At 42.7% G+C, this 16,777-nt stretch overlaps 1 protein-coding gene across 1 annotated transcript in view; it reads left to right on the top strand.

Moving 5' to 3' along the window:
- The first annotated feature begins 1,765 nt into the window (after window positions 1-1,765).
- TM4SF20 (transmembrane 4 L six family member 20) overlaps window positions 1,766-16,777 on the top strand; it is a 29,074-nt gene continuing 14,062 nt past the window's right edge. The window contains exons 1-4 of the mRNA XM_054478395.1: window positions 1,766-1,821; window positions 12,365-12,475; window positions 12,642-12,909; window positions 15,128-15,406. Coding sequence (XP_054334370.1) covers window positions 15,224-15,406 — 183 coding nt within the window. The 5' untranslated portion in view covers window positions 1,766-1,821; window positions 12,365-12,475; window positions 12,642-12,909; window positions 15,128-15,223. The remainder of the gene's footprint in view (window positions 1,822-12,364; window positions 12,476-12,641; window positions 12,910-15,127; window positions 15,407-16,777) is intronic.

Below are 16,777 nucleotides of genomic sequence, written 5' to 3'. Positions count from 1 at the left end.
CTCAGCCTCCTGAGTAGCTGGGACTGTAGTTCTGCCACCATGCCTGGCTAATATTTTTTATTTTTGTAGAGACAAGTTCTCACTATGTTGCCCAGGCTGGTCTCAAACTCCTGGCTTCGAGCAGTCCTTCCACCCTGGCCTCCCAAAGTGCTGGGATTACAGGTATGAACCCCCCACTGCTGGCATGCCATACATTTATTGGAGCATGAGAAGGCTGGCCATGCCAGAGCAGGAAGAAAATGGTGAGTGAGTGGGAAAATTGAAACCAGAGGTCAACAAAAGCCACTGCTCCACCTATGACTGATGAAGGGCCACATAAATCATCTTAAGGGGTCTGGATTTTATTCTGGAAGTTCTGGAAACGCACCGAGGGGCTTAAGGTGGGGGAAGGAATTGAACAGGAAAGGGGAGAAATGAGCAAGACTGGAAAGATGAAACAGAACTAAGGAAGTATAAATAATTTATAATAAGGCCGGGCATGGTGGCTCACACCTGTAATCCCAGCACTTTAAGAGGCCGAAGCGGGTGGATCACTTGAGGTCGGAAGTTCAAGACCAGCCTGGCCAACATGGCTGGACATGGTGGCACACACCTATAATCCCAGCTACTTGAGAGCCTGAGGCAGAAGAATCACTTGAAACCGGGAGGTAGAAGTTGCGGTGAGCCGAGATCACACCACTGCACTCCAGACTGGGTGATAGAGCGAGACTCCGTCTCAAAATAATAATAATACATAATAATAAAATAATAAAGCTTACAATAACATGTTCTGGAAAAGAAAATAATGGCTAAAAGGTGACTTGATAACCATCAGCCAGCACTTGAAGGGCTACTTGATTTCTTATGTTTACTAGGTGTTTTCTATCAAATCTGAAGATAAAGGAGGACCAGCTTCAACCTATAGAAGCATTCAGCTTAGCTACATAGAAAAAAAAAAAATTCCTAACTGCAGAAAGAGGTTAAATAATTCCTTTTCTTGAGACCCTGTCACCCAGCCTGGAGTGTAGTAGTACAATCATGGCTCACTGAAGCTTTGAATTCCTGGGCTCAAGCAATCCACCCACCTCACTTTCCTAAGTAGCTGGGGCTCCCAGAAGCACATCACCACACTCAGCTGATTTTTAAATTTTTTGTAAAGACAGGGTCTCACTCTGTTGCCCAGGCAGGCTGTTGAACTCCTGGCTTCAAGCAATCCTTTTGCTTCAGTCCTTGAGACTTTAAGGATAAGATAGACAACTGTGGAGTGTACCTAGCATTTGGATACACATGATTATGGATAATTCGGTCTCATTTCTATATTCACTGTATGAGAAAGTGACCTTGATTCTAATGCCATATGTTGATTACCCTCTATGTGTTCAGAAAGTCTAGTTTCCTCAAAACACACACATAATATGCAGTCTTCATGTTAAGAAAACATAAAGTTTGGAAATGATGTAACTTATAACTTTATCATAAGTACTTATAACTTTGTCATAAGTACACTATGAACTGCATTAACAATGATGAGGTTATTCATCTATTTCCAGTAATAGAGTATTAAATAATCATTTACTGAACATGTGATGCATCTGTGGCAGGAATATGGGCAATGGAATCCATAGGCAGGAAATGATAAAGGGAACCAGGCAGCCACGACAAGCTATAACAGCAACCCCTCCCACTGACTCAGGTACTAAGCTGGCCAGGTCCAGGTATCAGCCTCAAGATAATCACAGTGATGTCACAGAAGCAGGATATGGGACATGATCTCCAATGCCCCTCGTCTGTCAGCTGTGGGCCCAGAGGGTGGCTGGCCCTTTCCAATCAGTCCCAGTCAGGGTATGGTTCTAATATGGTTTGGGTCTGTGTCCCCGCCCAAATTTCCTGTTGAATTGTAATCCCTAATGTTGGAGGCAGGGCCTGGTAGGAGGAGCTTGGATCATGGGGATGGTTTCTCACGAATGGTTTAGTGCCATCCCACTAGTGTTGTTCTTGCGATAGAGTTCTCAGGAGACCTGGCTGTTTAAACGTCTCTCTTCCTTCTTCTCTGGCCATCTAAGATGAGCCTACTTACCCTTTGCCTTCTGCCATAACTGTAAGTTTCCTGAGGCCTCCCCTGAAGCTGAGCAGATGCCAGAATCATACTTTCTGTACAGCCTGCAGAACTGTGAGCCAATTAAACCTCTCTTCTTTATAAATTATCCAGTATCTGGTATTTGTGTTTTTTCCTTATTTTTTTAAATTTTATTTTATTTTATTTTGGGATGGTTCTCACTCTGTCACCCAGGCTGGAGTGCAGTGGCACGATCTTGGCTCACTGTAACCTCGGCCTCCCAGGTTCAAGTGATTCTCCTGCCTCAGCCTCCCAAGTAGCTGGGATTACAGGCACATGCCACCACGCCCAGCTAATTTTTGTATTTTTAGTAGAGACGGGCTTTCACCATTTTGGCCAGGCTGGTCTCGAACTCCTGACCTCAGGTGATCCTCCCACCTCGGCCTCCCAAAGTGCTGGGACTATAGGCATAAGCCACCATGCCTGGCCTCTCTTTTTTTTAAATAGGCAAGGAAGGCATTTCTTTGCAGCAGTGTGAGAATGGACTAATATATTGTCTCTCACCTGGAGTTGTGAAGGGTGGAGCCTGAGGAAGAGATAGAGGATTTTTGCTTTCAGAGTGGAAGCCTGCAAAGCAAACTGAAAACTGGACCTCAGGTCCTGTGGCCCAATGGAGCAAGAGGCCAAGGTACAGGAGAGAGGGCTGAGAAACAAAAAGTGGAACAAGCAAAATAGAAAGTGGGCTTGCAAAATGCCACAGGTGTAGGCAGTGCCCTCTCTGGCTTTATGCAGGGGATGGACAGAGCCTGCTCCCTGGGATCACCAAGACCTGGCCTAAAACCTCAGCTCTAAGTCACCACTTGGGAAGCCTTGAGGAAAGCATTCAAACTCTTTGAGTATCAGTATCTTCATTTTCAAGAAGGAATACTGGAGGTCTTCATTATCCAAGGACCATTGGTACAGGTTTTAAAAAAAGAAAAACTTGAAGTGACTCGAAAGAGGAACTACAGTTTGAGATTAAATAATTCAGGAGTGTTTTGATTACAATCCTAGCTTTAAAAATGAAACTCAAAATTATAAATAGAAATCATTTTGTTTCATAGTTGAGAAAAACATAGGTTATCATTACAACAATGTGCTGATTTTTAGAACAAAGAATGACTCAGATTTACTTGCAGGGCACTGGCATAGTTTTCCCGACAGCATTCTCACGCTGGAGGACTTCATCCGTTTTCCTAAGGGTCTCTCCTGATGCTTTCACATGCAAAGAATTCTCTTTCCATGATGTGGCATCCTCGTGTCAATACATTTCATACGAGAACAGATAGGGAATGAACAAATATAATTGTTTTCCATTTTAATTTACTTTTAACTTTACATAGGTTTTAAAAAATTATAGAAATCATTTTTATTCCTGGCGATATGGTAGACTAGATATCTTAAAAAGCCTTCCGTTTCCACAAAACATTTAGGAATTCGGGATAAAATAGAACAAACACCCCTTTAAGTGTAGAGCTGGCTCAGAATAAAGGCAGCTCCCAGAAGAAACGGAAAAGGGCCACAAGCTAGAAGCTGCAGCTGCCTTGGGCTGGGCAAGGGCAGAACTGCAGCAGAGACATCTGCAGAAAGTGCCGAGCTGCAAAAGGCCCCCAGAGCTCCAAGGAGGGCTTGGAAAAAAATCCACCATGACAAAGTGAGATATTCAGTATGTCTGCTGCAGCCTGTGGTGGTGGGTATATGGTAAGGAAGTGGGAGATTTGCAGAAACATCGTTTGCTATGTATGTTTTCAGATATACACACACACACACATATACATAGCCATATTCAAATGAGTTTATATGGTTCTGCAACTTCTTTTTATTTCCTTTTCCTTTGTCTTTGAGATCTTTTGCACTACATGATTTGTCTCATTTTTTAAAAAGCTGTATAATAGCATATATTATGGATATGATTTCATTTGAAATTACAAAAAAAACCACTTTATACTTTCAATTTTCCTTACTTTGCTGACATTTATGGGTGATTTTTCTGTTTCCTGCAATGAGTGTGGAAGCTTCAAGGGGGAGGCATTTGTGTTGAGTTTTTTCACTGAGATATCCCATATGCTTAGAAAAGTGCTTATCGTCTGGGCCCAGTGGCTCATGCCTGTAATCCCAGCACTTTGGGAGGCCGAGGTGGGTGGATCATTTGAGGTCAGGAGTTCGAGAGCAGCCTGGCCAACATGGTGAAACCCCGTCTCTACTACAAATATAAAAATTAGCTGGGCATGGTGGCACATGCCTGGAGTCCCAGCTACTCTCCTCAGGAGGCTGAGGCAGGAGAATCGCTTGAACCTGGGAAGCAGAGGTTGCAGTAAGCCAAGATCACACCACTGCACTCCAGCATGGGCAACAGAGTGAGACTGTCTCCGAAAAAAAGAAAGAAAAGTGCTTATCACATAGTAGACTCTCAGTAAATATTTGCTGAATGAATTGAATGAATAAGCTGTACTTGAACCCATCCCCCCAGTGACTTGTGAGTTTGTGTGACTCTAAACAACACTGCAAACGTTGTCATGCACTGCCACATGCACAAAACCGCAGTCAAACATCCAAGTCTAAACTATGGTGGTCACTAGATGAAAAGCTGTATGGAAAATAACTTCTGCTGAGAAACAAGCAAGACAACTTGCTAGTTGGTTCGTGGTTATTTATTGCAGATACATAATACATGACTATTAGAATTGCTGCTCAGATGTCTTCCAGGAAGTTTCAATATTGCTCTGCCGCCGAGAGTGCATGGGACTCCAAAACAGCCCCACTTTCGCTTTCCTTTTGCTGTCGCCCTAGTTCATGTCCTTCCCAAAGAAGCATATTCCTTTTTCCTGTGGGATAAAGAAGGTAGAGAGGCCGGGAGCGGTGGCTCACACCTGTAATCCCAGAACTTTGGGAGGCAGAGGCAGGTGGATCACTTGAGGTAAGGAGTTTGAGACCAGCTTGGCCAACAGGGCGAAACCGTGTCTCTACTAAAAATTCAAAAATTAGCTGGGCCTGGTGGCGAGCACCTGTAATCCCACCTACTCGGGAGGCTGAGGCAGGAGAATTGCTTGAACCCAGGAGGCAGAGGTTGCAGTGAGCCGAGATCATGCCACTGAACTCCAGCCTCAGCGCAGAAAGACTCTGTCTCAAAAAAAAAAATTTAGAGAAAGTAAGCTCTTGGCTACTTCTCTTTCTTTTATTGCTTGAAGTTGAGCCTATGGGCAGAGCTGAGCATTTTGGAGAGATGGGAAATAATAAATGCCAAGATTCATGTGGAATTCAGATGGAAGTCAGCATTCCATAAATTAAAATAAATGTTTATTTTCAGTCAGGCAACGAAATGTGGAATGTGACATCAGATCAAAAGAATGACCACATAATAGAGACACAAGACCTGAAGGAGCTTTCGTTTGTTTGTTTTTTGTAAGCCGTGTAATGAGAGGGACCTGCACAAGCCAAACCCCTGGAGGGGGCTACTTTGCACCCGCTGTGCATTTTCCTAATTCACCATGACTCCCCTTCCAATTTCACATTCAAGAACATTTCCCCAACGGTATCCTACCTATAGCATCCCACGAACAACAGAAGGAAAGGCCAGATATCTCATTTTAAAGAATGTGCTCTCTTTTATCTTAATATTGTTCTTCCTCAGGTGATTTGGGGAAGGACAATAATCAGTTCCCCACACCACACAACCCCCCCTTTTTTTTTTCAAGACAGTCTTGCTCTGTTGCCCAGGCTGGAGTGCAGCGGCATCATCTCGGCTCACTGGAACCCCCGCCTCCCGAGTTCAAGCGATTCTCATGCCTCAGTCTCCCAAGTAGCTGGGATTACAGGTGCCTGCTGTCATGCCCGGCTAATTTTTGTATTTTTAGTAGAGACGGGGTTTCACCATATTGGCCAGCCTGGTCTCGAACGCCTAACCTCAAGTGATCCGCCCCCCTCGGCCTCCCAAAGTTCTGGGATTATAGGCGTGAGACACTGCGCTGGCCTGTTCCCTTTTTCTAAGGGCAGTGGCACCTCCTTACAAAAGTTAGATTTGAAATGGTCCTACCCAGACCCTACCTCCTATCCAATGACTGAAGGGAAATAGCGTCTCGAGGTTTCCCTCCTAGAAGGTGTGGTTTTGAGCATCCTAACAGACTTCCCTGCAGGAAGAACAGCTCCCCTGCTCCATGAGCTATTGGGATTTCCTCCCCTCTGTCTAAGTTGGCAGTGATTCCAGTCCCCCGGGGAAAAACACAAACACAAACATCTGAGAGCAGCTTTTGAGCCTCCTTCCTAACTGGCCTCATCTATCACAAGGCTCCTCCCTCCCCACTGTACTCCAGGTCCACCACCACACCAGTGTGTGTCCTGAGCATGCCCTGCTCTCTGAGCTGCTGGGTCATTGCATGCCTGGGCTCGGATGCCCTCCATTTTTGTTAGCACGTAGGCCTAGCCCCATCATTTGCAGGACTGAGATTTGAGTACAAAGGGAAGCCTATAGACGGGATGTTCAAATATTTAAAAGTGATGGATCATGTTACCGACTTTTAAATAAAATGTATTCTATGCTTCCGCCTTGTCAAATACACTTCATAACAACTAAATGAAAAACAATGTGTAGGCCCGGCACGGTGGTTCATGCCTGTAATCCTGTCAGTGTCACTCAAACCAGAGCGACTCCATTTTGAGTGAGAGCTGAAAAATGAGGCCGGAACTTGCTGGGCTGCATTTCCAGAAAGTTAGGCATTCCGAGCCTCTAGATGTTTATGGTTAAGGGAACAAATTAATAATGTTTACTCAACAGACCCAGACTTAGGAGTGTCTAGATATCCCAATATCTGGAGAACAAAAGCATTCCTAATTTTGCTTTAAAGATAATATTATAGATTCTTGCAAAATACAGTAATTGAGAAAATTAATCCTTTATCACAAACCCTTATAGCAGAGCACATCTCCCCATATACACCAGTACTGTACCTAGGGTGGACGTGTTCCTCCTCTTACTTTCAGGAACGTCCTACTCTGTCTATGGAGTAGCCGTTCTTTCACCACTTTACTCTCTTAATAAACTTGTTTTTACATTGCACTGCGGACTCGCCCTGAATTCTTTCTTGCAAGAGATCCGAAAACCTTCTCTTGGGGTCTAGATCGGGACCCCTTTCCTGTAACAATCCCAGCACTTTGGGAGGCCAAGGCCGGTGGATCACTTGAGGTCAGGAGCTCCAGACCAGCCTGACCAACATGGCAAAAACCCGCCTTTACTAAAAATACGAAAGTTAGCCAGGCGTGGTGGTCAGCACCTGTAATTCCAGCTACTCAGGAGGCTGAGACAAGAGAATCGTTTGAACCCGGAAATTGGAGGTTGCAGTGAGCCGAGATGGCACCATTGCATTCCAACCTGGGTGACAGAGCAAGACTCTGTCTCAAAAAAAAAAAAAAAAAAAAGAAAAGAAAAGAAAAAGAAAAACAGTATGTAAATCTGTGGTTTTGGGCAAAATATCAAAGACGGCTGAATTTAATCACTATTGTATTATGGCTAGATGTTCTGCTAATGGAGCAGGATGTTCAGATGAATAATAAAATAGAAATATACATAATTCATAAATCATTTATTTGTTTCAGAATATTTTTCTTACTGTCATTTCAGCAAAATTCTTAAATATTTATAAATAAAGAATTTAAAAATAATCTGTATTCTATTGACAGTGATTTAAAAGATTAAAAACAAAATGTTACAGTATTCTAACTATAAAATTTCAATATATCCCATCCCTGTTTGAGACATCAGCGTTTACAGATAACCTTTGTTGAGTGTTTAGCATGTGGCAGGCACATACTAAAGTGTTTTCCTTGCATTAGTGTATCTAATCTTCATAATTACAAAATAGGTGTCATTGTTATCCCCATCTTATAGCTGAGGCAACTGAGGTTCAGGGATAAAGTAATACAATTGCCTGGGGTCACCTCCCAAAAAATCTGAATAGATTTTTATTAAGAGAACAAAATAAAGTTAAAAGTAACAAACTTAAAAGTATTTTTCACATCCTTAAGAGTTAACTTTCTTTAAAAAAAGTCTCCAAAATTTTTTTAAATTCTTGAAATTTAAAGACATTAAAAGGCAAAATTCAAATTATAAAAAACGAACATCCAAGTTTTAAATAAAATTATTTAAAGGGAACTTCAATATTTATTGGCTCTTTAAACATGTAAGTGTATTTAAGAAAGTATATTATGAAAGTAAAATTATTAACAAGTCTGGTGTTTAATGTCCATTTATTGCCAACATAAAGAATCAGCCTATTTCATGCATGCTATATTTAGACCTACATGTAAACAAATCTAAGAAAAATACGAATTGTTTCATGGTGCAAACATTGCTCAGTGACGGCGTGCAATTTTTGTAAACACCACATGAGCACGTCAGGACCTCCAACAATGGGGCAGAACACAATGAGCAAGAAACTGGATTCTTGCCACTACTTACTGGAAATATTTTATGACACAAGAATATTGTTTAGTCATGCTGAGAAGAAGGATTTGACAAGTTAACCCATCTTTTCTCTTACTTAGGTATTTTCCAACAAATTCTTGTCACACTTTGAAGGAATCAATCCACAAACCTCTATGGCATGGAGAAGCTGGCAGCCCTTGTTTTGAAGTCGTGGGGCAAGAGACATGAAGAAGCAGGTCCCTGAGTGGTACTAGTCCCAGCTGCACATATTTAGGCTTCTGGCCTAAGCTCTGGGTCCTAAGTGGTGGGGGTGGTTTAGGGCTTGCGTTTTTTGCATAGATTTATTTTTTTGTACTCTTGTGATATGTGGGATACTAAAGTGCAGGTCCCAGGGCTGGGCCTAGATCTTGCCTAGATCTGAGGTTGGTACTGGGTGCATGGAAAACTCCTGTGATTATGATTATGATTATTATATTTGAGACAGAGTCTCACTCTGTCGCCCAGGCTGGAGTGCAGTGGTGTGATCTCGGCTCACTGCAGCCTCCGCTTCCTGGGTTCAAGTGATTCTCCTGCCTCAGCCTCCTGAGTAGCTGGGACTACAAGCACGCGTCACCATGCCCAGCTAAGTTTTTGTATTTTTAGTAGAGACGGAATTTCACCATGTTAGTCAGGATGGTCTCGATTTCCTGACCTCGTGACCCACCTGCCTTGGCCTCCCAAAGTGCTGGGATTACAGGCGTGAGCCACCGTGCCAAGCACAAGTTTTTCTAATACCGTTAACACTGTTCTCATTTGAATTAACTAGGTAGTTTTGATTTGTTGTTTAAAATGTTACATGTCATTCTAGAGTGACAAGCACAAACATGGTTCAGATTCTTATAAAAGGATCTAGATATTCTAGAGAAAGTTTTCTCCGTACCATTTAAATGAGATCATGGTGGTGGCTATGGTGAACTCTCTTGCTCAATAGCCATTTCCATGTCCCTCTAGTATTTGCTTTTTTTCCATATAGCAGAGGCTGAGATGATTAGAAATTACATGGCACAGAATTCTCTGCATCTGGGATCTGGATATTGCAAGAATTAGATCAACCCCTGAGGGGTATAAAAGGCAGAAATGAGGTGAAGGTCATTTTCCTCCACCTTTTATCTGTTGTTGCTGATAAGGAAGATTAGGGTGGAGGAGTTGAGTTTTCTGCACTGCAGCAATGTTCCTGGGTCCAGATAGCATCATGCAAGTTAATAACCAGTTGCAGAGGCAGCTGTAGTCAGCTGGGCACCCACCACCCTGCCCAGCTAATTTTTGTATTAGCTGGGCGTGGTGGTGGGTGCCTGTAATCCCAGCTACTTGGGAGGCTGAGGCAGGAGAATCACTTGAGCCCAGGAGGCGGAGGTAAATTCAGTGTTGTAGCATTCAATTACTAACCTGGGGTGTGCAGGGTGGTGATGACAACAGCGGCAATAGTTCCTGGACTGCAGCCGTACTGGGGTGTTTGTGAACTTAATCGTTCCAGAGGTGGCTTCTTGATGTCCCTGCCTTTTTTCTTTACAGAGTCTCGCTCTTGTTGCCCAGGCTGGAGTGCAGTGGCGTGATCTTGGCTCACTGCAACCTCCGCCTTCCGGGTTCAAGTGATTCTCCTGCCTCAGACTCCCAAGCAGCTGGGATTACAGGCGTCTGCCACCACACCCGGCCAATTTTTGTATTTTTAATAGAGACAGGGTTTCACCGTGTTGGCCAGGCTGGTCTCAAACTCCTAACCTCAGGTGATCCACCCACCTCAGCCTCCCAAAGTGCTGGGATTACAGGCTTTAGCCACAGTGCTCAGCCTTCCCTGCCTTTTTGGCTACTGCAGAGACAGCGGCATCTCCCGGGGCCAGTTCAGCAGTCAGGACCCGTGAAGCGTTTCTGCAGATAAGTCTAGAGGCTGCTTTTCTAGCCCTTCCAGCAATTTTGTACACATGATTCTCCCATTACATTTCTTCCCAATTCCATAGCTGGAATTTCAGTTTTCTGCAACTAACTGACACTAGTCTATGAAACGCCCTTCTATCTTTTATACCAAATTCTAGCCACGCTCCAAAGCTGTGTGGAATCCTGGCTCCCAGCCCTTCTTGATGTAATCTTCTTTTTTCTGAACTCTGAGGCTTTTGCTGTTTTGGCATGCCATGTGACAAGTTATTTGCATACTTTTCTATCCTTGGTTTTAGCAACTTTTAGTTTTAGCTTTTTTGGTTGCAGAAAAATAGAAACCCACTAAAAACAATATAAAAGGATAATAATATAGAGGCATCTCACAGAAAACAAAGACAGAGTCTGCAGTCAGTTTTCATAGGGTAGAAATTAAGATGTAAAATGCCATTGAGAAACCAAGCAGTCACCCTTTCTCTACCACCCTCTAAAGCTGTGTGGTCTCCTTCCTCCTCTTCCTGCATATTTCTCCTCTCTGTCTCTCCTCCTTCTGTTTGTATAGATTGGTTTCTCTGTTTCTCCCAGCAGCGTTAATGAATTCATTGTATTGTATTGTATTTTTATTATTTTTATTTATTTTTCTTTTTCTAGAGAAGGGTCTCACTCTGTTGTTCAGGCTGGAGTGCAGTGACATGATCATAGCTCACTACAACCTCCAACTTCTGGGCTCAAGCAATCCTTCTGCCTCAGCCTCTTGAGTAGGTGGGGATTTAGGTATGTGCCACCATACCCGGCTAAATATTTTTGTGGACATGGGGTCTCCAGGCTGGTCTCAAACTCCTCACCTCAGATGATTCTCTCACCTCAGCCTCCCAAATCACTGCCATTACAGGCATAAGCCACCGTGCCTGGCTGTTATTTTTATTTTTTGTAGGGATGGGATCTTGCTATGTTGCCCCAGCTGGTCTTGAACTCCTGGCCTCAAGCACTCCTCCCACCTCAACCTCCCAAGTAGCTGGGATTATAGGTGTGAGCCACCATGCCTGGTTAAGCTCATGAATTTAAATGTGGTAGAGACTTCTAGTTGCCTACCCAATACCCTTGGTCTCATTCTTCTCCCCAGTTTTAACTGGGCACAGATCACTTGGAATAAATACTACCTTTCCCATGCTGCTACGTGGCTACATTCTAGGCAATGAGATGAGATGGCTCTTCAAAAGAAAGAGGGTGAGCCTTTCTCTTCCTTGATCCTTCTTGTTTTATTTATTTTTTCTTCTTCTCTTCCTTTATCTTTCTGAGTGGGGAGCAGATATAATGGTTGGAGCTATGGTTGCCACATTTTGAACATGAGAATGAAGAGACCAAATGAAGAGATGCACTGAAAAGATCTCTGAGGAAGTGGAGCTCCCACTCCGACTCATGAGTACTGTATTAGTCTGTTCTCACGCTGCTAATAAAGACATACCTGAGACTGGGTAATTTATAAAGGAAAGAGGTTTAATTGACTCACAGTTCCACATGGCTGGGGAGGCCTCAGGAAACTTTCAGTCATGGTGGAAGAGGAAGCAAACACATTCTTCTTCACGTGGCAGCAGCAAGGAGAAGAATAAGCAAAAGGGGGAAAGCCCCTTATAAAACCATCAGATCTCGTGAGAACTCACTCACTATCAGGAGAACAGCAGCAGAGGGGTATCCACCCCCAAGATTCAATTACCTCCCACCAGGTCCCTCCCACGACACATGAGTATCATGGGAACTACAATTCAAGATGAAATTTGGATGGGGACATGGCCAAACCACATCAAGTACTTACCTCCTGACTTTGTGAATAACTTTCTATCTTAAGCCATTTTTATTTTAAATTTCTTTGTGTGTGCAACTAAGCTTAATCTTAACAGATACACATGCCCTCCCATTTCATGCATACTAGGGAATAACTAGTTTCTCTTGGTTTCAATTCCAAGCTCCTAGAGAGATTGGAAGAGCTTAGCTTCTGTATCTACCGGTATTCCAATCAACAACGGCCACGGGAGGAAATTTCCATAACACAAATGGGATACAGAGGATCTATGCATGTAAGTTATGGGGGGTTGTTTTTACAGAAACAGGCATGTGTGTTGGGCAGATGCTAAAAAGTGGTCATCATTCTCCTCTTCAGTTATAAGCTAATTCTCTTTTCAGCTTTATACTGAAATATCTTCCCCTTCATCACATACGGATTAAATTTCTACATTTTTACAGAATTCTTCAGATACTTCCTTTTAGCCACAAATGTAAGGAGTACCAAACCCGAGTGGAACTATGTTATGCCCACTAGCAAAAGCATGCGGCTTACTCAGTTTTGGTCAAATGGCAAAGACTCTGGAAATCAGACACTTGATTCTCATAGTCAGGTGGAGTCCAACCGATCCAGTTCCCTACATATAAAATGATTACATAAACAGTTCTTCAATTCAACATTTTATGAAGACAGCAAAAAGATTTGAAATGGCACAACTCACATTCTAAGGTAAGTAACTACCACCTCCCACTCATTCAAGTCAGTAATAAATATATAATTTATGTATTATAATATAGAGTTATAGAATGATATAATTTATATGACTTAGTGGGAGGGTAAATTTTAGTTGTTAATTTTTATAAAATAAAAAATATATATTTTTTAGAATATTATATAATTGTAGTAGAAATCTCAACCATGCAGAAGTATATAAACCATACAATGGAAGTGTCTCCTGTCTCTCAACCCAGTTGTATTCTTTCAGTTATTCTCGGTGTTTTGTGTGTTGTGTTGATAGGTGGGTGTTTTTTGTTTTTGTTTTAAGATGGAGTCTCACTCTATTGCCCAGGCTGGAGTTCAGTGGCGTGATCTTGGCTCACTGCAACTACTGCCTTCTGGGTTCAAGTGATTCTCCTGCCTCAGTCTCCCGAGTAGCTGGGATTACAGGCACCTGCCACCACACCCAGCTAATTTTTTTGTATTTTTAGTAGAGACAGGGTTTTGCCGTATTGGCCAGGCTGGTCTCCAACTCCTGGGCTCAAGTGATCCTCCCACTTCGCCCTCCCAAAATGCTGGGATTACAGGGGTGAGCCATCATGCCCGGCCTATAGGTGGATTATTTTTAATCCTTTCATACAAATCCTTTCATACAAAAGATTTCACATTTCACTGGGGTCCAGTAACTGGACCCCAAGTCTGGAGCTAATGTTTTGGTGTCCATTACCAGGCATGCCCCTTGTACCAGGCTGTGTGCCCCCTCCACGCTGCTGCAGGGTGGAGCGCTGCTCCCTAAGCCTACTACACCCGAGCTTTTGGCCCACACTGACTGCACTGCTGCATACATTATCTCACCATTCTGAACAGCACTCACTGAATCTATGCTCTGGGCTGAGCGGGGGATTACACAGAAGCAGAAGGAAGGCGCTGTAGAGATTAGAACTGCCTAATGTCCCAATCTTTTCTCCTAGACATATTGGTTTGTATTTCCACCCACTTGAACTCATGCATAACTGAGTGACTTTTTTGGCCAATGAAATGTGAACAGAAGTGATGTGGGTCGCTTCTGGGCAGAAACATATAGATCCAGTATGTGGCTCACCACATTTTTGTACGCTGCCTCTGTAACTGTGGAAGCCTGGATCAAGAAGCTGCCTCTGCCAGTCTAGGTCTAGGTCTAGGTCTTTCAGTAACTACCATGACCCTATTTAGATCAGGATGGTCAGTTAGCATAAGCAAGAACTTTTGTATTGTTTTTGTTTTTTGAGACGGAGTCTTGCTCTGTCACCCAGGCTGGAGTGCAGTGGTACAATCTCGGCTCATGGCAACCTCCACCTCCCAGGTTCAAGTGATTCTCCGGCCTCAGCCTCCCAAGTAGCTGGGATCACAGGTGTGTGCCACCACGCTTGGCTACTTTTTGTTTTTTTAGTACAGATGGGGGTTTTGCCATGTTGGCCAGACTGATCTCGAACTCCTGACCTCAGGTGATCCTCTCGCTTTGGCCTCCCAAAGTGCTGAGATTACAGGCGTGAGCCACCGCAGCTTGCCAGAACTTTTGTATTTTAAAGCCTATCCCAACTGACAGTCTTTTCTCGAGGAGCTCACAAGCTAGTAGGGAGGAAATGTGGAACCACAGTCTAGAGATGTAAAGTACTGCACATGGCCAAGTAAGTGTTGAAGGGCTTAAATAAAATATGATAATCTCCTTATCCAATCTCTCTCCTATTGCTATCTTTCAGTCTGGTAGCATTAGCCAAAGCTCTCACATGTCTTAGGTGGGCTATCTCTAAATGGGTTAGTCTGCAACACTGGAATAATATGACATAAACATTTTATTTTGTGTATGTGAGCATATGGCTTGAAATAAACTCTAATATTTGCAGCAGAGAAAATACTTTTCTCCGCATCTCATACATGTTCATTTTCTTGTTGAACAATTTCAAAATAAGAAACTTCCATAGCTGGTAATAATATCAATAGAACAGGAAAATATAGTTTAGCTGGATATTTTTGTTTTTACTTTTTAGAAGCCATACTAATAAAGGAGTATATTAAAGGAGCTTATCATAAGCCTATCTTCTTGCACAAATTTATCTCATAGATTTTTTTTCCGCTTTCCTTCCTTCATCCCATAATATAGAATTATTTTCTCATTTCTCATCATAGTCGTCATAATAATGTCCTACCCTATTGGACTCCGAACTATTTTCCACTATTCATTTTTTATTAGCGTTAAATTTTAACCAGAAGATTGGGATAAAAGGCAACATAGTACCATGCAAGAATAGCCACTTTGACAACGTTTCTAACTGAGCCAGGGGTGACCATGACCTGCTGCGAAGGATGGACATCCTGCAATGGATTCAGCCTGCTGGTTCTACTGCTGTTAGGAGTGGTTCTCAATGCGATACCTCTAATTGTCAGCTTAGTTGAGGAAGACCAATTTTCTCAAAACCCCATCTCTTGCTTTGAGTGGTGGTTCCCAGGAATTATAGGAGCAGGTCTGATGGTGAGTAATATTTATTTGACTTGATGTGGAGAAGGGCCTGCCTATTTCACCAAAATCCTAAAAGCTATCTTTCAGTCTTGCAGTTAACTATGTCTTGGCTTATGATAAAATCTGGAGCAGTGGTATGGCATTAATTTATATTGGTCATCAGTGAAAAATGGTAATTTAAATGAAGTACACTATGTGGTATAGGATAGAGAGCTGGGCAAAAAAATAAATACATTGATAGAAGTTGGCTGGGTTATTATCTCTTACATTTCTGCACAGGTAGGGCTGCTCTTCCAAGCTTTATGGTTAGAGTTAGGGGCCTTCTGAATTAATTCCTTCAACTTTCCATTGCTCCATACCAGTCTCTAAGTATTTACAGAAAATGCAATAGGAGTGAGAGGTTGCTTAATAGGGATGAGTAGAAACATTCCCATGTATGATGACTAGCCTGGGTGATGGTAATTACGAGGCATGAATGCTGCATTGCCTGTACCTGAAGGGAGTTGGGCTAAGAGACACGGACTTAAAATCCTGGGTCTCTGGCCTCAAGGAATTTTTGACTCAGCTATTATATAGATCCTAGGACATCAAGCTTGTTGAATAGTATGGTGATTGTTACTAGGTCTACCTTTGTTGAAATCTGCAGTAGAGCAGTGCAGGATGGAACTCCTGAATATAACTGACGTGAATCACCTGAGGCACTTGCAATAGTTAGATTTATGGATTTTCTCCTGAAAATTCTGGGTGCAGTAGGCCTGGGTAGGACGCATTTGTATAGGGAAAACTGCTTTCAAATCTGGCAGAATACCTCAGCTATGGTTCTGCCTCCCATATACCACTGCAAGCAAATCATTTATCCTATGGTTTTGTTTCCATACGTGTAAAATGGGGATGTGGATGTTGAAGTTGATAATTCAGCATCCAAGAGGCTTGTTTTTGTTTGTTATGCCACTAGGGGGTTTAGTTAGTGCCAAATAAATGAGTGTGTGCGTGTGTGTGTGTGTGTGTATAAGACAGAGAGAGAGAGAGAGAGAGAGTAAGCCGTAAGGACTGATATTATCAGTGTTTTAGAGATAATAAAACACGGAGGTGATTTTTTTAACTTTTTTTAACTTTTCAGTTCAGAGGTACATGTGCAGGTTTATTACATACGTAAACATGTATCTTGGGGGCTTGTTGTACAGATTATTTCATCACCCAGCTATTAAGCCTACTACCCATTAGTTATTTTGCCTGATCTTCTCCCTCCTCCCACCCTCCACTCTCCACCCTCCAACAGGCCCCAGTGTGTGTTGTTCCCTTTTATGTGCTCATGTGTTCTCATCATTTACCTCCTGCTTACAAGTGAGAACATGAGGTTTTTGGTTTTCTGTTCATGTGTTA

The sequence above is a fragment of the Pongo pygmaeus genome, chromosome 11 (assembly GCF_028885625.2).
Source record: "Pongo pygmaeus isolate AG05252 chromosome 11, NHGRI_mPonPyg2-v2.0_pri, whole genome shotgun sequence".
Lineage (NCBI taxonomy): Eukaryota > Metazoa > Chordata > Mammalia > Primates > Hominidae > Pongo > Pongo pygmaeus.
This window is presented reverse-complemented; position numbering and strand designations above follow the sequence as displayed.